Below are 24,716 nucleotides of genomic sequence, written 5' to 3' on the forward strand. Positions count from 1 at the left end.
AATTGATCAGTACATTAAAATACAACAACGTAAACAGAATCAAGCAATGTTGAGAGAATGTCATAAGATGCAGACGTTAGGTTTTTAAGAAATTAAAACATCATTCAAGAAAAGTTTAATCTTTACATTTAGACAAGAAAGTAAACTGAAACAAGAATTAAAGAGAGAAAATGGTGTTTAAAAATTATTGCTTTTTTCATGTTTTGTTTCTTTGCATAGATCATGTGTGTTGTGGGGTGTTTTGCACCTGCTAAAACCAAACAACCTTTTAAAAAACAAATTATTTTATAAGTCACTATCATCTTATGTAGTATTTATGAAAACCAAGTTCTTAAAAAATTAAATGTTGTATGCGGTAATCTAAATTTTAAAAAGAAACTAAATTAATCCAATTATCTCAGATGCGGATAAGTAATTTTCTTATATTAAATATAAAGGAGTTAAGATTTAAGAAATGGGTATAAGATCATTTTGGAATGTCAAAACAAAAAATTCCCTGTACTGTTAAGCATTATAAGAGATTTATTTATTTTTAAAAGAATACAAAAAGATATATTTCAACTTAAATTCCTCAAAACATCTAATAATTTTATACTCCATCACTACAAGCAGGTCTAGAATTACAGCACTTTTGCTTTTACAATATTGGCTTCTATTATTTATGATGTCAATTTGTTTTGGAAACTTTTCTCTAAACATCAGAGATTCTAGTTACTAGAAAATATTATACATGCATGTTACAGTTGAAAGCTAACACCCTCATCATAAAAAAATGGAAACTTTTTCTGCAGGGGTTAGAAACCATAACACAAATAATCAAAAGTGACTGTCAAATTGATTTCAGTGAACACCTTTTTTGAGAAAATCAATCAAAATTGTGAACTGTTAAAGGAATTTAATTCAGGAAATTATCCAAGATACAGGTAGCTTGAAGTTTCATGCATTTTATTTCACCTTAAATAACTTAAGCAGATATTTTATGCAGGCATGATAAGCATGTGTCACATAAGTTTAATTACCTTTCTTTAAGATAATTAAGCTATTAAGATAATTAAACTATTGAAAATTACACTCTAGAACCCACTATACAAAAGGTTTGTTGTTTTTGATGTTCTTATATCACTTTATATCAAATTTTAATCTGATTTCTTGGAAGAAAAGCTTAGCGGTGCAATACAGGAAATCATTTAAAACAAAAAAGAAGTCGATTTGTTTTTACATTGGTGTCATCTTTCAGCAGCAAAAGCAAGTAAATTTAAAATTCATTAATAATGTGTTGTACCTCAAAACAAGCTCATATTAAAAAAAAATGACATTTTTTTTTTAAATTATGAAAGTAAACAAGTTAGGTCTTAAAGCAAGTTTACTTTGCAGAAACAAGAATTGACAAAATTCTTGACAAAATGATCATTTAATAATTACAATATTATGGTAATTTATAGTTTAAAATTAAAGTTGTTTAACTTGTATAAATTGTATTTCTTACAACCAAAATGATCAAATGGTTGGGTTTATTTTTTTTTTAAAGAATAAGGCTAGATCAATAACTGTCTAAAAAAAATTAAAATTTGTATCAACAAAATGAACAGAACTGAATGAATCAAACAGAAATTTTTCTTTAGCTTTGGGTCAAAGAAAAGTGAAACCTTGAGCAGATGAAAGAAAAAAAACATAAGTAAACAAACATCTGGTGCTTAAAAATATTTCTTTTATTGTATTTAGATCTTTCTTTTAGCTGCTTGAAGAAAGCAACAAAGGGATTTATTAATGAATGGCAGCCAATTAAATGGCAAAGTAGTGTCTACATTAACTAAAGAAATTCATTGCTTTCCACAACAAGACAACAAGAACTACTTTGTAATGCAATTTCTCGATGGTTTTTCTGTTCAATTAATTCTAAAACTTTTGAAACGCTTTAAGAAATTTTCTTTTCTAAAATAAAAAAAAAATGTATGATGCAATTATCTACTTCATTTTAACCCAACTTTTAGAGAATTCATAAATCAATAATTGTTTTTTCTTCTCAAAATGCACTAACCCAACTCTACTGAAAACAGTGAGAAAAAAAAATGGTATACAAAATATTCTTAAAAACTTTAAGGGGATATTATTAGTTAAAAATGATGGGCAAATTTTATAATGAAACCAGCTGGGTATACAGAAAATACTAATGTCTATAAACTGATTACTATGAATACAAAGGGTAAGTACATATACCTATAAAAAATTCTTAAGATCTTATACGATGATCAACAGAGACAGACCAATACCATAAAAAATTAGACTCAATATTACAAGTGCACTTGTGTATTCAGACATGTTACACAATCCTTACAACATTCAATTAACAAAAATATGTAGGTCTCTTTTTTTTTATAAGTATATAATACAAAAAGTAAATTGAGGCTAAAAAGATGGCACATTTTATTCAGATTATTAATGAAGCATTCCAGATCAAACAAGTCTGATTACTAACACTAACAGATCATAAGTTTTCAAACAACACCCACTCATCTTTCTAAGTCTAGAACTAAAAACAAAATTACAAGTCTAACAGAAGATGGCCAGGACTACACCTTCTAGATTATGACTGTTAAGAAAAAAAGAAAGAAAAATAAAAACAGTCTAGTTTACATAATAAGAATAAAAATACTGTATTATTTTTTTTTTAAAAATAGATGTTTTGCAACCAGTGTGATGGTAATTTTTTTAGGGCATACTTTATAGATGATAAGTGTGGGTTCCTCCGGCATGTCTTGTGTGTTCATGCTATTGACTTTGTGAAATTCAGGAAAATAATTCCAGAAGATAGCTTTAAAAAGGTGAAAAAAAAATATATTATTTAAATCTGATTATTTCTTGAAACCCATTTAAGCATACCTTGATGGTTAGAAAATATGGTGTGCACATGTAAAAATATTTTTTTTTAATTGATGTCAAATGATTATAGAATTGTTATCATGGGTTTCAGCAATTTGTAGACTGTAAAAGGTTTATAGATTTGGATGCTGTATTTCTTTCTTTTCAGTATCCACTCAACAAGGAAAAAATAATGCAAAAAGAAAAAATTTGTTTAGGAGGGGTTGAGACTTGTTTAAATTTTTAATTGTTCCATAAATTCAACTGTCTAAATGGGATTTTTTTAAAAGAAAAGATCCACAATAAAATAACAACAGAGAGCAAGATAAAAGTGTATTTGTGCATATTCAAACAGCCCTATAGGACATGATCATGCACAAACGTTAAAGTTTGTATAAATATAAAACCACTAGATAAATATGCGTCATCTACAGAATAATCGTTAAAAATATATGTATAATATGTACAAATAGATGTCCATAATAGAACAACAGGTCTCAAAACTTCAACAAATTGTTATATTTTAACTACAGCATGGCTTTCAATGCCAGAGAGTCTCCTGGTGTAATGTTATTTTCTAACCCTTTGAATTCCAATGGTTTTGTATAGGAAACAGATCTAAGGTGCTTAAGGCTTCAAAACAGCCTTGGGTATGAGATAAGACAAATTAATATTTTGGAGACCATGGCTCAACAGGTTAAACTTAATAAGCAATTAGAGATAAACAATTTAAAAAAAAAATAAAATCACATTATTTGTATAAAAATACATTTTCATGAAATAAAAAAAAATAATCAACATGTTTGCCCTTTCCATCATGAAGAAAACAATAGTGAAATATAACTCATAAATCAATAAGGGATGCTGGAACAGTCAAACAAATGCATACAAAGCAGAAATAGATTTTACCGTTCTAAGTTGGAAAGATGTCAGTAGCAGAGAGAGAGTGGCACATGCAGAAAGAGTGTACAACCACAAGACCATCTGCAAACAGCACACGCTACACAATTACAAAGTGAGAAGGGCCCTAGAAGTCAAGAAAACTTTAGAAAAATACTGCAGGTTCCAGCCTTCTATTTCTGCTACTAACATTAAAAATGCCTTTGGTATGCTCTGGGTTATGTTATTTTATTATAGGATTCTTATTCAGCTGCCTTTTTTTAAAAATATACAGTTATATAATTACAATAAAACCCCACTCTTTAATAAAATTGTGAACTGCAAAGATTTGACAAAATTTAAGGGGATTAGCTATTTCTTAAAAACCATATTTTCAGAAAAAAATAGTTTTCTTATTTCAATGAGAACATTAAGACATCCTAGGAACATCGTGAGCTATAATAAAATGAATAGCCACCTTAATGTGACTATCTGAAGGAAATGCTTCAACATGAGACAATGGACAAAAAGTCAAACTAGGTTTATGGTATGCTCAGCAGTTAGATTAAAAAGCCATGAATGATGTTGTATAGCAGCATGGGCAGGGGCAGATGGTTTTCTCCACCTTAGTCATCCAACATTCAGGCACCTCTTGCATGCGTCCAGAAGCTTGAGCCAGTCCATCAATTCTTACAAGCTTTATCGAACCAGTGTAACTTTAGTAGTACGGGAGAGCGGTCCTGATCTGAAACACAAGGAACAACTGATTAAAATCAGGCTTCTGTTTTGACCTAACTCTCTGGACTAAAAAATTAAAAACATTTTTTTTAATTGCATCAGTGTTAGGGGGGTGTTATAGTTGTCATAAAACTGATAAGTAAATAAAAGGATATGAGAGTGTTAAATATATATCTTAAAGTACAAAACAGTTTCCTAAAAACATAAATCATAACTTAAAAATACTGTTTTGGTATGGTCTTATGTAAGTGCAAGAAAATATTTTATATATAAACTACATACAACATCCAAAAATTGAAGAGTATACACTTTAATTTTTTAAATCAAGTATTAAAGGATAATGAATGCAATTATAACTGTATCATTTAAATTACTTTTAGTAGTAATATTCTAGACATAAAAGCATGCACAACTATTATCTAGTTACTGTCAAAATACTATTACAATTATGATCTAGAATATATTTGATTCACGTAGGATAGTCTCAGTCATTAGAAAAATATATACAAAAACACTGACACAAAAATGTGTATGGTATACTAAGCTCAAAATATAATTTAAGGAAATGGAAAAATGAAATAGAGTTTGTAGTGATTTGGGTGCATACAAAAACTTGGTGTGCTAGCTTTTGAAGTGGAACCTCTACACTCGGCATTTGGTACCATTTAAAAACTGGTTTTGATATTCTTAATGTGTTTAGGCACCAAGTTTCTGGCACTTATCAGTTGAGTACTTCTTTTAGTGGTTAATATAAATTAGTTTTGACTCATCTAGTGTTAGAATATAGTGAGATTATATTGAAATTCTGATTAAATATATTTAGACTAGTGTATATTGAATTAAGTAATTTGCTCTTAAGTAAGATGAAAGGTGATTGCATGATTAAAGTGGCAAACATATAGAAAATAATGAGGCAATAACACATAACAATCAATTGTCTATTTAGCAGTTAACTACCAAGCAATTTTCATTTATGCACTATAAAGCTAACTATATAAGAGTTCTTTTTTTTTTAAATATAGATCATAATCAAATTTTTAAAAAATTAAGAAATCACTATTTTTTTTAAAGATAATGACCTGAAACATATAATGCACATACAAGATGTGAATTATCAAATAAAATGCTGCTTGCCACTTGGTAGCAAGTCAATCAGATGTTTATCCTATCATCTCAAGAGATCAAATTTTAAAGAGGGGGATAAAGGGGAAGTAAAATGTCACTCTACTCATCATATAAATACTTTGGTAAGAGAATCACAACTTACAGCTGTAAAATGAGGTAATTAAAAACTAATCAAATAATAAAAATCAGTAGGAAAACAAGATTAATGGATAATTTATATGGCATGGATTACATATGCAGTCTATGTTAAGTTATCACTTTACAATCCCACAAACCGTTAGAAAAAGTTTTTAGTTTCAATAGGGTCAAGTTAGTTTTTGTTAATGACTTAAATAATTACATCAAAATTTCATACATAGTTTTTGTAAGAATACAACAAAATATTATAAACAAAATGTGTAAAATTAATATTAAATTATCAATCAACAGTAAAAAAAAATTTTAAAAAAAATTATGTTCTCTGAAAACATAGATAGTTGATATCGAAATACTATTTTTAGGAATTTCTTAACTTAAACTTGGATGTTAGGTAACGGGGAAACAAAATTAGAAAACATATATAGCAACTAAAATATATCATCTTACTGTAATATCAACATTAGATCAAGTCAAATAAGAATTTATTTATTTTTTTAAATGCCCACAACGTAGCTCTGGATTTTTAAATTATTATTTAAAAACTAAGTGACACAGAATAATAAATGACAATAATCAAGTGAATACAATACAGAAAGGGGGGGTGTGTGTTATAGGACATCTGCATGCAAAGTGAAAATCAACCAAACAGTATCCTGAATATATGAACAACCTTAGTTCAATTTCTATCATCCTCTAGAAAGTCATACAGATGTCCGCAAGAAATTTGGTTGGTGAGTTTGCTACACACACAAAAAAAACATGATGAATGATCAGGTTTGGAGTTGACAATGAAGTCCCTGTAAGCAGGTGCTGTACACATGAATAATGGTTAGTGCACTGCAACTGGCTTGGCTTATGACTTACAGTGTGGTTGGACCTCAAGTGGTATTTGTAAGGCCACGTTGGAGTGGAAGAATTGCTGGTGAAACAGTTGTCAGATCTTGTCAGACTAAGATGGTTTCCACTGTCCCTTGTTGTCTCCCCATTCAAGCCAACTGCAGTAAGGCTGATTAGGACCAGAAAGGAATACATCGAAATACAAAATTGTAATCAATAGGATGGGAGGCCAGAGTTATTTCTCTTAGTTAACTTTGTTCCTTGACTGACAGTCAGCAGCAGCAAAGAGAAAGAGCATGTTTACCAGGGTTTTATACACACACATCCACAACAATTATATCCATTGCTAATATGAACCAATGAAATCAATTTATTTTAAATTACAATCAATTTATCTTATTAATCAAGATGTCTTTTTTAATTTACGGCATATTTCAAAAGGGAGGTATCGAAAAAACTTTAAATGCCCTTAAGTGAGTTTAGTTACTTTAATAAATATAAGTGCCAAAAAGGCAAACTGTTTAAGAATAAACATCAAGGCTATAAGTTAAGACCTGTAAATATTACAATCTATTATCAAACTTAGATAACCACCAATCACTAAAATTTGATAAAAAACTGAAAAGTTTCATAAAATTGGGATGAACAGAAAAGTAAACAAATAAAGCTGTGCAACAAGTCTTGCCTCTTGCTATCCATCCTCACTATTCCTGTAAAAGCCGTCAGTTGAGAACAACTGTTCATAGGGGCACCCAGTTGCCATCCTTTATACAATGTTTAGTGAAACCATGCAGGTGAAATACAAAATTATTATCAGTTGTAATACGACACTCAGCTAGGTAACTCCTAACACAAATGATAACCAAAAAGCCATACTAATCAACACAGCTTGTTTAAAAAGTTAAGAGGACAGTCCAACACTGTACACTTGTTAAGGAAAGCAAAAAATAAGAGATCTACTGTCACAACACATAAATATTTGATAAAACACAGGAAGTACTTCACAGTATATTTAACTAACAAAAGAACAAACTATTTTGCTAGAAAAGATTTAACAATTTGTATAATCAGAAACCAAAATAAAAATATTATGAGATCACTTGAATGAAAGAGATAAAGAAATAAAACTAAAGATCAGTGTGTATTATAAGAAATCAAAGCAAACCGTTCCCACTAATATAACCAAACACTGACCACGTGCTGCTCAGTAAATCACAAAAAACAAACTAAACTCGGGGTCAACTACTAAACTTGCTAAACAAGGAACAGAGCACAGGAAACAAAAAGCTAAGTAATATTTAGCCAACTCTGTTATTGTTAATGCTTTAAATGTATATTCTAGTTCAATTAACTGCTTTTAGGCAAGACTTTTTTAAATTTACAAAATATCTTTCTTCGGCTTGAAAAAATAATGTTAATATAAAATAAATAAGCATCCTTTAAAAGCATGCTGTTGAGTTAAGCCAAAATCAAAAGTTAAGCTTGAATTAAAATGCCACCTCAGCTCTGCTAATTAAAATGGTAAAAAGTGAACAGGACAGTCAACTAAATAAAGGCAGAGGGTTGATAAATAGCAAACCACAGATTGAAAAAACAATGATCAGGAGGGCTTCATCTATACATACAGTGGCCCATACCTGGTGTTAAGGTTCTTCCTTAGACTGTACGCTTGTTTTCTGAATAAAATAAGTAGCTTTTAGTCACTAGGGAACTGGCAATAGTTTTCCATCTCAGTGAAAAAAACTAACAAACCAGGTTATATACAAAACTAACATCTATGCCAACATGAAATATTCAAGTGAAGGACATATACACATTGCCAGGGGCTTTATACAAAAAATAAAACTTTGAAGTATTGCCTCATTCTTTCATTATAGCTGTAAAACTAACTCTAGTGGTTTTTTTTTAATTAGAATTTTTTAATGACCATAGTGCCTATAGGCAAAAATTTCTAATAACCTTTGAAAATTATTTATAATTATTAGATTTTTATTAACAAATTAAATACCTATCTAAAATTTATTTAAGGGCAAAAAACATTGAGTACACTTTAATTGAAACCACTTCAAAAACATTAATATTTTTTGTAATTGATAATAACAAATACTCTACACAAAAACTAGTCATAATGTTTATATTTAAAAACAAACATCGTCAAGAAGATTTTGATGGTGAGTTTAGTTGTGTCTCTGAATGAGACGCACTAGAAGAAAAAGGATAAGAGATAAATATTGATGTGGATAGAAAAACTTCAAGGTTCATATGTCACCAAAATTTTTTAACAGGAAACAGATTTTCCATAATATGCTTGAACACACACAAAGGTGCAAGATAGAAGTCCAGCAATGTAAATGTAACAAAAGACAGTGGCTCTTAACCTTATCAGGACCATTAGAATTAAATATAATAATAAATATAAATAAATATAAATTTCAGTGTAATGAAATAATAATGTGCTCACATTTTATATAGAAAATGTAAATTGTAAATTTAAATTAATATAATTTTCTATATTAAAATGTCTTACACACATTATATAAATAAATAAATATATATATATATATAATGTATATTGGTCTTTGGGTGGTTGCGTCTTATGTTTTTCATGTAATAATTGGCTAATCTTTAATTGCTTTTTTAAAGACAATATTTGTGCTGAACTTGAGTATCAATTTTGAAAATTAGTAAAAAACTACTGCTATCTTGAGTGGGCATTTATTTGTATAGGTCTACGAATAATTTTACTTTTTTTTATATTAAATTAAACTTTAATAAAATAATATACATAATAAAAAATTAAAATACGGTTAACAAAAACTGGCAAACTGGTGAATAACACTCTTGGAAAATGAAACATGCTGAACACAACTGGTCTTGGAAAAAAATCATGTTTAACCTCAGATCCTCAGCTCAGTATCAATACACTAAATTTTTACTTGATACATTTAAAGTCATTTATAATGTAAAGCAGCCATTTTAAACTACCGATTTAAAATAAGCTTAAAACAGATGTTTTCTCTGATTTGGCCCACTAATTATATATCAGACAATTTATTTATTACTAGAAAGGTACTAAAAATCTAAAGCGAGAATGCATATAATGATTATTTATTGTTATCAAAATATTTGTTGTCTAAAAGTAAGTCTAGTACTACAGACTAATATATTTCTGAATAGTAATTTCTAAATAAAGATGACAGAATATTGAAGAGGTACATAATTTGGGAAATATCTACTCCAAAAAAAAATAATGTTAATAGAGGCAGATTTAACAGCAAAGAGGGTTCAAAAAGGGGAGAAAATCTTGTATCTAAAGAAAAATGAATTGCCAAGTTACAAGCTCTGTATGTATTTATAGTCATAATAAGAAAAGAGGACATAAATTGTCAATAACAGCTATATAAAGTTTTACAGCAGGAGGCAATGTACAATTGCTAAGCATCTTGATATGTTGGATGTTAAAAAGCTTTTGAGTTATGTCCTTTCCACACAGTACCCTTAGAATATACCATCAAATTAGCTGAACAAAGTAAGTCAAGTGTGAAACTTGTGAAAACAAAACAAAAAGTGTAATCATTTTTGTTTGATTCTACCAACCTTTTCCCAGTAGTGCCAGTAGTTGAGGACATATGCCGTGGGACATGCCTTTTGCCGGTCAATGCCCCACTGCTTGCATTGGTTACAGTGTTGCTGGAGGTGTGACTGTAAACTTTGGAGGATTTGAGAGGAGATATGACACCCTGAGGACTTTTACTGCCTGCTTGCCGGGGTGGCTGGGTGGTGGAGCGCTTGTGGCCCTTAAGATCATCATATCTGTAAGGGGTGGGCACCAGTGTTGTGAAATCCAAACAGGCAAGTGGTAAGATTTGGTTAAGTAAAGGAAGAGCAAGTGAGCTAGAATGCTGGACGTGGGAGGTAGCAACAACTAAAAATATACACATGGATAAAAATCAAAATAATTGTCACATCTCAGGAGCAATCAAACCAAATAAGGGAGCTGGAATAAGAGGCAAGCATTCACCTATGCAACATTCTTGAATAATGCAATAGTCAGAGAAATGTACAAAACCAAAATAAATAATTTCCAAAATTATATTTTTCTAAAACTGAGTTTCCACAATTTGTGTACAAAATACTGACTTTAAGAAAACAAGTTTTAAAAAAATGACCAGATGAATATTACATCATAAAAGTTTATGTAACAATTACCAAATTCTTACATGTCAGTGTATTAAAGCACACCACCATATCTAAAAGCTGATTTAAATCAGGTGTAAAGAAGGAAAATGTCCTTACACTCAAAAAAATAAATACTTGTTACTTAAGTAAGAAAAATGTGTATGAAACTATAATCATTACACACAATGGCTAATCTACAAGTTATTAAACAACTCTATCAAATGGCAAAGTAATGTATTTAAGGATTTAGTTTCTTTAAATCAGTTAAAAACATGTTTAGTTGAATGAATGAATTTTAGCAAAGACTAGTTTAGATACTCACACTATAGCACCGGTCGTAGCTGATCGGGTATGCTTTCCTCTCAAAAGTTTGAGCTGGTTTAATTTATCACCCTGAGTTTCTCCCCCTGAACTCCGTGTCACTGGACCTGAATAAAGCTACAGAAGACACATTGGATTAATCTCTGCTATAAATTTACCTAAATGTTTAAGGGCCTGAACAAAGACACACAGTGGCTATTCTATTTTAATAATAAAATTTTTATCTACATCTGTAACTTTAAACAAACATTAAAAAATGTCTAACATTGATGAATTAACCAAATTAGAGAAATAAATCTACAGAACTTACATTCTCATAGAGGTTACTGTAACGGTTTTCACTGTCTATGGAATCATCTATCCGCATGTCATCTACACCTGACAACAACTTAGAAACTGAACTCTGTCTCTCCCTCTTAGACTTGACATGCTGATCCCTGAACCTGTCACCAAGATTCCAGAGCCAAGACTGTTTCCTAAGATCAGAACATTTTATTTTACTTTCCACTGCCATCAGATAAATATGTTAAGTAGAACTACAGAAGGCAGCCCATAGACCTAATTAGGGGAAATGCACTTACTCTTCCAGGAAATTCTGTTGAGGTCCTATGACAGATCCAGGTCGACAAATACGACACCAGGCAATGGCTTCAGCTGCAGTGAATCTGTAATGCTTTATAAGGTAGCAGGCTATAAGAGTGCCTGTCCTACCAAGCCCAGCTGAAAAGGGGAAATTTTAAGGCTTTATATAAATAAAAAAGTAAGAACAGTTCTCAACACACAACAAAAATGTTACTTCTGGTTTTAAGTGTTACAGATAAAATAAAGTATTGGCTGTGAGTTGTTTTTTAGGTGAGATTCTTAATTAATTTAATAAGTAGAAATTTTGAAAGCACTTAAAACCAGATGTGACATGGTTAAACAGTAAGTAAAAACAACTAAATACACCACAGTACAGTTGTCTTTTTTTAGTGAGATTCTTAATTAATTTAATAAGTAGAAATTTTGAAAGCACTTAAAACCAGATGTGACATGGTTAAACAGTAAGTAAAAACAACTAAATACACCACAGTACAGTTGTCTTTGCTAAATCTGAGAACTAATTCTTTTTCAATAATGATTTATTTTCTGCACCATACAGTTTAGGTAGTCTTGTGAAATTATAAAATAATAATGTCTGTGAGTGTTTGGCACTGAAAATCTTTAGAATATAAAAGGAAATAATAAATGAATAAAATAAATGAGGATTATTCTTGAAAACTTTAGTTTTTTACCTTTACAATGAACAGCTACTGCTCCATCAGTATTTTCAGATAAGTCAAGGAAAGCCTTTACAATAGATTCACTGGGAACACTACCATCAATAAAGAAAAGATCATGATGTTCAAATCCACCATCAACAAACCGCCGGGAGTCATAGATTTTTTTATTTAACCTAACTATAGCTGTAACGTTGTGTTTTCTGAAGTAAGGGAAGTAAGACTCAGGCGCATGAAGAGGGTAACCTGGTAAATTAATACAAGAAGGAAATATTTTAGATTGCACAAACAAGCCATATGGTCAAAACATTTTAGCATAAGGAAAAATATTTTAATAATTTTTACATTTAAAGAATAAAATAATGGTGTAAAATAACTTTCTTCTGAGCACTTGTAAAATAAAATAAGTTATTGTTAAGGAAATTCTTAAAATTATATGGCAAAATTTTTTCATCATATAGTATTTCAAAGTTGTACAGCAAGAAATTATTTCAAAATAACAAATAAAACACATTTTGGAGAAGGAAAAAGTGAAAATCTCACACATTGTAAAAGTGAGTACAAAAGATGTATTGCCTAGATAAAAAGCCTTAGTAGGGAATATTACAGCATTCTTTTTCAGATGAAACTTTTTCTTATACTAATTTAGTACTTTTACTAACTCCCAGAATGAGTTGTATCTATGAAGATTTTGTGCAACTTAATAATTAACAAACACAAGCATGCTTTGAATGCCAATAAAAGTGCTTGTTACATGCACAGGGTGTACTTTGAAATATATTCCAGACATCCATTATAAAAGTAGATATTACAACAACATTCAATTTTAAAAGATCTTGATGAGCATAGGTAAGTTTAAGAAAGAGAATAGTATTCCTTTTGTTTTTACATTTCTGCAACTCATTGCTTTTAGGAAAAATTAATATTTTTTAACAGGCATGTTTTCAAAGAACCAACCTGTACCTCATAAACAAATTAACAAGTTTTCATTCAAGACAGTTATTTATGGCCCAATTACCCCATAACAAATCAATAAATAGTGTCCATGTTATTTCCCAATTTACATTAATTTCCTCTGTGATATTTAATTAAAATTCAGAAACATTAACATTTTAATGCATACTGAAGTCTCTAAAATCATTTGATGATTGTTTAGACATGATGAGTTCAATAGGTCAGTGAGTCTGAAGTTTTAATTCAGTACTAAGAATGTTACTACTTTTCTGCTGATGTATTTATGCTTAAGTGTGGCTACTTTTTAAATTACTTAATCTGAGGTCCAGAGTTCTTACAATTCAACAAAAAAAACTCAGTCAGTTCATAGAAACTGTTGACTGTATAAGAATACAAGTGTTTTTTTTTACAACGTAACAAAAATTTTTTAATCAACTTGAGCTATTAACTAAGTAAAAAAAAAAGTGAGGGAAAAACGTTTCATCTATTCTAAATCCATGAACAACTCATAGGAATGAGATGAGCAGTGGTACTTAGTGACAAAGTTTACCATTGAGTATCTTGGTCTCAGAGTGAGGACCGCTGAAGGCTAGCATTTTTTCAGGGATTATCCAATTGATATCACCATTCTCTACTCTCTGTGTGATTAGCCCAGTTTGGGTATTGGAATGACGAACGAGCACAAATAGACAAAAAAAAAAAAATGAGAATAAAATCAAGAAGAGAAAGCATTAACGAGTGTCATGTGGTTGAGATGAGAGGTAGTCTATAAACCAGGACACCTCCCATCTATACCAGCTGACTCAAAAAAACTGTCCCAGTGGACAGAAGGTTGATATATATATATATAAAAGCATTCATGAGTGGCTTCTAAGAGCTAAATACTGTCTTTTATAAGCTCTTCACAAATACTTTTATATACAAAATTGCAACAAGGATGGTTTAATGCCTAGAGAAGTTTCAAATTACTATTATTTTGACTTAAGTAATCAAATGTAGATCTATTTTATACTTTGAAATCAAGTTATATTCAACAAAGTTTTCATGATGAACTAAAAATTTAACTCAAGCACCCATCCTTCTTGCATAGGATTAGTAAGCACCATACAAGCTGCATTCACAGTTGGTCAAGGCTGTGATGCTGCAGCCTGGACCCTCAATGTTCACATTACCATTTTCTATCTTTGACTTAGGGTGGGGTCCACAAAATGCCAAGAATTTGTTGGGCAAAATCCAGTTCAAATCACCATTTTCTACTTTCTGCAAACAATAAGCATATGACATGTTAAACTGGCCCCCAACTTCTGATATCCAAATTTGTAACCTTCTCTATTTATTATGGCACATCATCCAAGTATCTTGATGTATGGGTGAAATGAATTAGTACACAGGTACACAGTTGCTTCATATACTTTACTCAATATGACTGAATGAAAATGGGCCATTAAATGTAGCTTTCAGCTTCATCTTTAACTTGGTTTTTACCAATGGTCTCTATTTCATGGTGAATTCTACCACATCTTGATTATTGCAATAAGAAACACTTTATATGAACATATTTTAAACATAGCACTAATTGTATATGAATGACTGGTGATCTTATTCATCTTCTTCATTCCTAATTTTAGTGTTAGAAGGGATTCCCTCCAACACAATTTAGTATACTGGTTATGCGCCATTAAGGCAACTGACTCAGATTTCAGTCTGCTTTTCTTTTTCAGATTTACTTCCATGGCCTTTGTCCAACCAAGAACAAACTACAAGGCAGCAGTTGTTTGATTTTTGAGTTGTCTCTCCTAGAAGAGTTGCTGTCCCCAGGTATAAGGCTCACCTGCCCAAGGGTTCGAACCCAAGGACTTTTCAGGTTTAGCACTTATGAGCTTTACTGACTCAACCATGCCAACCCCTGACATGATAATTTTAAAAATGTAAGATACGTGTGAATTTTTACACAGTAATATCTTAATCAGACAGGTAAATATATGGATACATCTGCTACTAATAATAAGTGAAATAAGCAATTTTTTCACAAGTATGTGAGTAATGTATTCCTACTAATAGTTTTGTAGTGTTTAACTTTTTTATAGAGTATAATGGTTATGTACATTCGTGCTGTTTAGATAATTTTCTTACTGTGTTACTAAAAATTATAACCATGACTACTTGTGTATGTTTTTACCTTAAAACTACATCAAACCTTTTATGTTTCTGTTGGTGAATATTTATATTAGGTGCATATTTATATTAGTTTTAAAAAACTTTCATAGGAAACATGTCAAGTTTCAGTGTAACTGTGAAGGTGGAGAATCAGATCTTTTAACTCACCTCATAATGCTCATATTCATCAACATCAAATGTCTCAAAATTAAAGAAACCATTGTCCAGGGCCTGTAACAAGTTTTTAAATGTGGATCAAGTTTTACAAATGTATTTTAACTTGAGTCTTTTTTATCAAAACCTAAGTACACCTTATTGCCATACAAATAGTACATTCCACATAAATTTGTATTTATGGTGAAATTATTTTCAGATTAAATAAAAAGCTTAATTAAAAATACATGTCAACACTAATTTACTAAAAATTCTTTACATACAAAATGAATTAAGTAAAAGATTTTAAAATGCATAAATAAACATCAGTCAACAATATAGTAAGTACTTACTTTATTAAGACCATGCAAACAGTCTAACAGAGTAAGGTTATAGGAGCATGGTCCAAATGAGGCATCTCTGTAACAGGAAGTTTTGAATTATTTTTTTATTTTTGAGTAATCTGTAAGTGAACTTTTAAAACAGGATATTCAAATGTGAAATCCGTTAAATAATTTCATGTGAAAGTATTCACACAATATCAAGGAAAAAAATCAAATATAAGTACAGGAAAATAAAAATATTCATCATATGAAGTTACTTTTAATAAACATAAAACTTAATAAACAAAAATAACTGTTGTCCTCAATACCTGAATGGAAGAAATGGGGGGTTAGAACCTGCAACTAGAGGTCTGTATGCTTCTTCTGGTGTCTTTTTCAAGTATATTATCTGATAGATTATAATTTGGTAAAATATTAACACTTGAAATGCAGTAAAATTGAAACATATGACGCGAAATAGTTTCTGCTAAATGTCATTAATAGCACTTATCAATAATGTAAGTAAAATATGGAACATGAAAGTAGTAGCCTGTGCAGGTTTTACTTTACTAAATAGTTGTTATAAAAACTCACAGCATAGGCTGATATCATAAATGCTGCATTTGCCCTTTTGCGTGCATCAAAGCTGGTGTGGTGCACTATGCGTTTTTTTGCAAGTGAGAAGGACTTCAATTTTTTGTTCACTTTGCAACAGTAACGATATAACAGCCCTAGGTTCACAGGCCCAAAGTCTGCATAGAAACTAAAAAGAAACAAACAATAAGTTAAGGATACATTCGTCCCACAGTTTAATTCAAACAATATATTTAATTTAGTAAGGTAGATTATTACTTCATAAATATTGTAACATTTCCCAGCCAAAATTGGTAACAATAAATAAGTTTTTTATTTTAACTAAAATATACTATATTGAGTGAACAAAAAAATACAGTGAATTAACTTACACCTTTTTTTAAATTATGACTAGTGCAGATCACAATTTTAGCTAGTTAACTTACTTTTCATAAACAAGCTCTTCATCAACACAAAAGTAATGCGTATGTGCAGTAGATTTTGGTTTTGTACGTAATGAAGCAAAGTACAGTCGATCTAAATGTTTAGAAGAAAAAAATATATAAATATAATTATATTCTTTAAGCCCTAAAAATAATGCTTTCTTACTTTCTACCAAACATAATACTAGGTCAGAGTATTATTTAAGGGTCGTCCATTTTTAATGTCCACAAGGAGGGTGGTGGTCCAAAAAGTCTACTTTTGTAAATGTGTTTGATCCATTTGGACGTCCACATGTTAAACTTAACATCAAAAGTTCTAAATGTTACAAGACACAAAACTTTTAGTCTGCATACAAAATGTATACATTAAAATAGACAGTGCCAATGTTTTGACAGAAACACCATTTCGATCAAATGGTAGTTAAACTGCAGTACCTGTACGTTTGTACTTCTGTCAAACGGTGATTAATGAAAACAGAAGTAGAGTTTATGAACTTGATGTACCAATGACACATTTACCAATTCGTGTTACTTACAAATACAATACTTATTTTTTTTTTTGTATGGAAAGAAAAGTTTTAAGAATTGTAAAGTTTAAGGCCTTGCATAAGTTTTAATGAGGGTAAATTAATTAGAAAACAAATTAAAACAAGAACTCAACTAATATTTAATAATCTTTCCTACACATCTGTTTTACTTGAAACATTCTGATTCTACTTTTAATATTTATAAACAGACATTTTGAAAAAGAATAAATCACCTACAGCTACACAGCACACAATTAACTAGCAGACCTGTAATGGGAGCTGTATGTGTGTTATGTGGATTTCTAAATGGATGGCCCTTTAAGTGGACTAACCTTTAGCCCATCCCACTTAATTATTTTTTAATAAATAAATTGAATAAAACTTAATTCTGCTCAGAATGTTAGGTCTATATTACAATTAAAATAATGAAATTTGTTTAAAAAATTACAAATGGGGGAAGGCAGATATAGCACATTAGTGAAAATGTGCTTGGGGAGGGGGGGGAGATAAATGTGATACATCATGTATTTTGAATTTCCTAAAGAAAGATATAATGCAAAATAGCATATGCTTGCCTAAATAATGAATCAAAATAATTTGATTAAGGAGGCAGAGCAATTTTTGACATTTCCAGAGAGCATGGAATATGGCTATTGTCTGTGAGTGAGGGAGCGGAGAAAAAAATTCATTAGCCTAGAAAATGTACCTTCATCGCTCAACTATGATGGGCTAACAAGTAATACAACTTTTAAACCTAGACTATTGTGTGTCTATGAGGAAGCAGAAAAAAATAAACCTGATCTCCCCTAAACTTTCTCGAATATTCTTTTATAAAACAACAGGGGCTGGCAACTCAGGAAATAGAGATGATTTTTAATCCATTTTTAATAGGCCTAACTTAAACTTTTTAAAATAGAATAGTATCTCTAGAAAAAAGGATTGCACACCAAGTGAACGCCAAACAAAATGTGTATAATAGTGCGGATTATTAGTACCTTATAAATTCACATGTGTTTATTGAGAAATAAATAGGAAATAGTGAAAATCACTACTTCCAGTCAACGCAAATTACTCAAAATTTGATAGAAGGCAGAGAATTAGATATTTTACTTAGGCCTACATGTGAAATTTAATTTATCTAACTGAAATAGTACTCAAGTTATAGGCTTTTGAAAAATTGAAAGTAGAAAAAGTTCCACTTCCGGTTATCGGAAATTGCTCAAAAGTTGATACGGATCTACGATTTTGATACAACACTCATTTATGAAATTTCATCAACCTAGCTGTAACGGTACTCAAGTTATCGTGTTAACAGACACATCACACACAGACATACAGACAAGATTGCAAAACTATGTTTTTCCAACTCAGGGAGGTATTAGCTAGGCCAATGCAAAAATTTAATTTCAGTAAAACAATATAATAGTTACATATTTGGATAGGGGCTGTCAATCTGATTACAGATCATTTTGAATTTTCAAAATCTGACCATAAACAAAAAAGTTATGAATTTTTTAGTCATTAAAAAACAGCCGTTTTTTCAGACAACCGGGGTAGACCCTGAAAGAGGAAAAATACTGGGAGGGTATGGACCAAATTTTTAAGCGTTTTTCACTAAAAGTGGTATAAAAGCCAGAATACTTTATCAATTGATGTAATTTTAACACATTTAATAGATTTTTGTATGCTGAATCCAATGATGCTATTTTAAAAAGTGTCATTCGATTACTCAACCTACTAATCTCATAGATTATGTAATACCCCCCCTTTCAATTTTTTTTAAACATCTAATAATCAATGTGATAAGAAGTCATTCTTTAAATGTAACGCTGTTTTAATCTAAAATATGACATTTGTATATGCTCAAGCTAATGGTAGATTTAAAATGGTCCAACATTGTTACATAACTATCAAATGTTAAGGTTATGTAATCCCACCCTTTGCTCAAAATATACCATGAATTTGTTTTAAAATCACTTTTGCTCATTGTCAGTTAACTTCAAGTTAATAGCCTACTAGAAGAAAATATAACTAATCAAGTTTTTCAATACAAAGAGAAGAATGCTATAGTAAATTTGTGATTATGTAACTTCTTAAAAGATGTTATGTAATCTATGTGCAATACTATAGGCCTACTCTGTTCCAAAATTAAAGGCCTATCTCATTATAATTATATTTCTTGTTATTTTAAATATCTTAATCCTTTTTGCTATAGAATTAGTCTAGTTACAAATGTGTCTGATCAGAATCAGAGTGTGCTTTATAGTAATTACGTAATATTATTACCCATATTAAAGTTAATCATTTTTACAATGTCAATAAAATAAACTTTGGAGGAAAAAAATTTTTTTTAAAAACTTGCACAAGATATAGTTTACCTTATAGATATATAACATACATTTATATTTATGCCCAATGTTTATGCTAGTAGTAAGTAGGTTTATGTATTTTGTAAGCCTACCAGTAGGCCTTTTACAATTAACAACTTTCTTAAGAAAAAAGCACGTGTTTGAGTGCTTGACTGTGTAGATCTAGTAGATTCTAGAAATTGTGTAAGATCACCGTGTTTGGCTATACACAGACACGTGTACCACCACCAGCTTTTGCCTAGATTTAGTTCAATCAGACATGTGGGTAATCAGGTCTTCTGACCAACGAATTTTATTGCCCTATTACGTAAACACGACCGCTGGATAGGCTAGTCGGCCAACCCGATGAACGTGTCAGACGAATATTATGTAATCTCAGAGACAAAAGTCTGGCAAGATTTCCTGATCTATGCCCGAGGGTTAGTAACATCAACTCCACAAAGTCAGAGTTTCTTCCAGGCATCTCTTCGGGGGGGCGAAGCCCCCCCGAAAATTTTTTACCGCCCCCCCCGAACGAAATGAAATTTATATATTTTATATAGAAAATATATACTTTTAACAGTGTCCGCCCCCCCGAAGAAAGTTTACCGCCCCCCCCCCCCCCGAAGATTTCAAGTGCCCCCCCGGAGAAAAAAGTCTGGAAGAAACACTGCACAAAGTGAAGGGGGAGGGAGGTGGGGTATGAAACCACCGTGTACCGTACGGGTGTTATACAACATCAAAAGCGATGCTCGTCGGCTTGTCGCGTCACGGACTAGTGGGGGCGGGGTGAGGCTATGGATGTTACACACGGTGTAGAATGGTCAGTGGCTACCTCCATCCACCCCACCCCATTTTGGTCGATTTGGCAAGCTAGTAACCCCCACGTTGTTAGTGGTATTAAAATTTGTAGAAAAGAGCCCCGGATGTAATTTAATTTATTTTTGAAGCCATTTTTACGAAAATGTAATGTACACAATAATGAAACGTTACACGAATCACATCACAGCATTGTTTGATCGGGCCGAAGCTATTCGGATTAATTTCTAAAGATTAATTTTGACGATTAGTCCTCAGCCGTAAATACTAACAAAACTTTTGTTTGACGTTTCAATGGGTTAAGACAAAGTTATGCAACATGTCTGTGTGCCTATAAATATAAAGTAGCAATAGCCGTCGAGTCAAACACGGGAACACATGTATCTATCTTTAGACATTGTTTATAGTATCATCCAATCGGATCAACCGCCTAGCGTCACGTGACCACACACTCGGCTGTGCCACACGATGTGTAGATCACCAATCAGTCGGACGGCGGCCGACGCGTTAATTTTTATTTTCGTTCGGTTTTAAAATGTATGGACGGCTTTATTACGAGGTGCCATAATACAAGTCATACATTAAAATAAACGGCGGGATTTCAGGAATACAGCTCAGGGTTGAAATGTAAAATATGTCCAATAATAGACCGGGAAACTCGGTTCAACTTTGCGGTCCGATATCTCCACAAGTATTTAACTTATTTTGACCACGAACCCTGAGCGTTATACGTCTACATTTAACGTATTCGTCTGCCAAATTTAACTGTTGTAGTAGGTAAACTCGATCCGTGTATACAAATTTTGTAACGCGTCATCAGGTTAAAGACGGCGATTTGAAGCACAGCAGGGCGCGTCGTGTTTATATTTTCGGTCCACTTCAAAGTCTATAGACGTCCTTATTATATGGCCTTATAGGACATATCATACATATTAATAAACGTCGAGATTTCAGGAATACAGCTCAGGGTTCAAATAAAAAATCGATCCATAAATAGCTCAAATAACTTAGTTTAACTTTGCGGTCTGATATCTCCGAAAGTATTTAACATATTTTAACCAAGAACCCTGAGCGTTATACGTGTACATTTAATCTATTCTTCTATCAAGTTTCACAGTTGTAGTACGAAAACTCACAGAGTCTATAGACTCCAAGTACTACCCCCCTTTTAAAAAGGTGAAAAAGCCTCCCCCCTAATCGGCACGTCGCCGCGGAGGGTAAAAAATGCGATTTAATCGGCGATTTCTTCAACGTCTGAAATAATAGAGAAATCAAACTAATACAGTTAAAAAGGTTATTCAATTACGAACAGAATGATGTATAACATGTTAATATAAACACAATAAAAGCATGCAAAAAACAGAGTTAAACATGCAAGGGGTAGGGAAAAGCCGATTTGTCCGATTTTCTCGGCAGCGGCATTGGCCTAGCTAGAGGTATACGAGAAGGTAAAAATTCATTTTAAAAATTTGCCTTTTCACAAATTGTTTAACTTGATATGGGTTACCCTGTTGTACAATTTTTAAGGTTTTCTTTTACCTGAACAGTGATAGAGGAAAGGAAATCATGGAGAAGAAATGTAGAAAAAAAAAAGGCAAGGGCAGCAGGGCTTGCATGGGCATATAAAATTATAAATACATATCACAAGAGGTGGAGTGGACCATTTAGGAAGGCTAAATAGTACGAATTCAAACATTGTTAGGTTAAACTGTAGCAAAGAAATGTTCAGAGTAAATTGGTGTGTGGTGTATTGACCAGAACTTTTTTTTACAAATCAGTGCCTAATATTTAAATTTGTTATTTAAGGCAAGCTATGAGAACTTTAAGAAGGAAACAGATTAAGAATCTCTGACTGGATTGAGTTTCAAACCTTTTATGAACTCAGATGCACATCCTATAATTTCATTTTCTTCTGTGGCCATTATACCCCTGACTGTTAACAGTTAGGAGTGTGTATGTATCCAAAGCTTGTAGATCAATTAGTTATCAGAATAACTAATTTGGATTTGAAAGCAAATCGGGGGTTTGTTTTGTTGACGTTACTAGCTTGCTGCTTAACCCCGAAAGTTTCGTTCAGACAATCTGGCGTGTGTCTCCTTAGGGCTGATATAAATTTACTTAAACGCTGTTTCTAAATAAGAACACCTCAGCAATGTTTATTTTAGTCAGGTAAGACTAAAAAAGAAATAAACAAAAATCGGATTGCCGATCGTCAGGGATACAGATGCAAGACAGCCATGTTTGAACTGGAGGAAATGTACAGGAATGGTCACGTGATTTGAACTCACCAACAAAATTCACCGTTACACTACGTCTCCATGACGATTTAAAAACAGGCCAATAGAAATAATCGTTGTATGTAACTTTCAGCAGAATAAGTGATTTCTTGTTATTGCCTGTTAGGCTATTATTTACATTTGATTTTTACTATCCTATGACAAAGTTATTTAAGTCAATCATTCATGTTTGTAATAAAACACAAATTGATTAATGCATTTTATCTTTTAACTATGATATACAAAAACTATTTTAATTTTAACATTTTGGGCTGTCTGTTTTATAATATGCTACTAGGTTATTGTAGGCTGTTTTGTTTACCACAACATCTCTTTCAACAAATGCATAAAAGTGATTTCGATTTTTATCAGATAGAAATATAGAAATCTAGACCTAGGAAAAAAGAGCCACATATGACTAATAGTGTGTGTTGTGAGGGGGGGGGGATAGAGAGAAGAAATCTCATCAGGTGAAAGTCGTGCATGTGAAACGTCACTTTTTTAAGTGAATTGATGTTATTTAGATAGACTTGGTAGTATTGACATTATTACTTAAAACTGTCGAAAAGAGCCTTGATGGAATTAATAGCTTCCATTCTGGACTTGTTTGTTACGGTGTGTAGCAGGAAATGGTGCCAAAAATCTGTAAAATAACGTGACGTCAAGTTTACCCGACCCACTTCTGTCTTTCATAGCATACTCAGGAGCAAACATAGAATTAGAAAAAAATGTATCACACACGGTGGCGTCACGAGGCGGGGCGGGAGGTGCAGTCCAGTTAAGATAACAAAATAGTAGGGGAAGAGAGGTGACACAAAACCAAAAACGCAAAATTGTATGAGGGGTCACTTGTCACACACACGTGTGGGTATTTGCCAACGCACACACGCATAAACGCGCACGCGCGCACACACACACACTAACAAACATATATATATATATATATATATATATATATATATATATATATATATATATATATATATATATGTGTGTGTGTGTGTGTGTGTATTTCAAGTTTAGAGCTTCAGGTAAAGCAATTTCTGTGTTGTCACTATGATACTAACAAAGCTCAAGTCACACGTATAGTAAGTTTTAGTGACTAATAGTTTAAATACTATGTGACCCCGAAAGTTTCGTACCTGCAATAAGGTGTGTCTTTTTAGAGCTTATATAAATCTACTTTTATTAAAAACAGACATGCTAGGCATGGCTACTTAGGGTTATTGAAAAAGGAAAAAGAAAGCATTAATATATTTCATCATCAACTGTTCCCGTTCTCACCCAAGACACAAATGGGCAGATGAAGTAGAGTTAATATGTTTCAGTAACCCAGCCACCTTTGTTTCTCTAACAAAATGCAGGTATTCATAGGAGTTGTGTAGGTGGGGGAGGGGGTAGGGACTCTGGGGCGTCTTACAGAGCCGAGGGTTAGCAGTCATAAGCTTTAACACCCGACCACGCCAATTAAAAAAAAATCCATCTGAAAATAAACTTAATTTTAATCAGTTTAAAGTACGCTAGAATAAAACACATGTTATCTGATCACATCAATCAAGTGTTATTGTTCTAGTGGCAACTATATAGTGCGTTATTTATTGAATAAAAAAGCGTTCGTCTGATAATATTACTTAAGCCTATCGTATCACTTTACTACATTATACCAGGTTGTACAACAAAAGAAATTGGACTCAGTAACAATTGCTCGACTTTTGAGCTTACCATGCATCCCCTTTATCGCTCCATCGATTTACATTGCGACATCTGTTTTATTATAAGTTAATTTTGTACAATCTTATTTAGAACGA

At 31.7% G+C, this 24,716-nt stretch overlaps 1 protein-coding gene across 8 annotated transcripts; it reads right to left on the minus strand.

Moving 5' to 3' along the window:
* Positions 1–1,623: 1,623 nt before the first annotated feature.
* Positions 1,624–22,889, minus strand: LOC131952323 (dual specificity protein phosphatase CDC14AB). Of its 8 annotated transcripts, none has more exons than XM_059314935.1 (15): positions 22,503–22,889; positions 16,942–17,032; positions 16,517–16,685; positions 16,252–16,331; positions 15,953–16,019; positions 15,615–15,677; positions 13,840–13,927; positions 12,351–12,581; positions 11,658–11,796; positions 11,387–11,552; positions 11,078–11,193; positions 10,174–10,389; positions 8,214–8,252; positions 6,604–6,745; positions 1,624–4,483 (listed from the first exon to the last, which is right to left on the minus strand). In XM_059314935.1, the coding sequence occupies exons 1-15, from the start codon at positions 22,552–22,554 to the stop codon at positions 4,457–4,459; spliced, it is 1,686 nt and encodes a 561-aa protein (XP_059170918.1). In that variant the 5' UTR covers positions 22,555–22,889; the 3' UTR covers positions 1,624–4,456. The 8 variants fall into 8 exon arrangements, with proteins under 8 accessions (XP_059170918.1, XP_059170917.1, XP_059170920.1 ...); XM_059314934.1 differs by lacking the exon at positions 13,840–13,927 and adding an exon at positions 14,462–14,549; XM_059314937.1 differs by lacking the exons at positions 6,604–6,745; positions 13,840–13,927 and adding exons at positions 7,262–7,340; positions 14,462–14,549.
* Between the last annotated feature and the right edge of the window lie 1,827 nt (positions 22,890–24,716).

This window comes from Physella acuta, unplaced genomic scaffold (assembly GCF_028476545.2).
Source record: "Physella acuta isolate Inbredline_101_S28 unplaced genomic scaffold, ASM2847654v3 ptg000866l, whole genome shotgun sequence".
NCBI classification, from domain to species: Eukaryota; Metazoa; Mollusca; class Gastropoda; family Physidae; genus Physella; species Physella acuta.

Excerpts from the sequence above, each read along its gene's own strand:
- LOC131952323 (XM_059314935.1), bottom strand. The coding sequence starts at position 22,554 with ATGGCCACAGAAGAAAATGAAATTATAGGATGTGCATCTGAGTTCATA. Across the intron at positions 11,553-11,657 it reads CAACAGAATTTCCTGGAAGA|GAAACAGTCTTGGCTCTGGA; the intron begins GTAAGTGCATTT and ends TTCTGATCTTAG. Across the intron at positions 8,253-10,173 it reads ACTGGCACTACTGGGAAAAG|AAAACAAGCGTACAGTCTAA; the intron begins GTTGGTAGAATC and ends TATTTTATTCAG.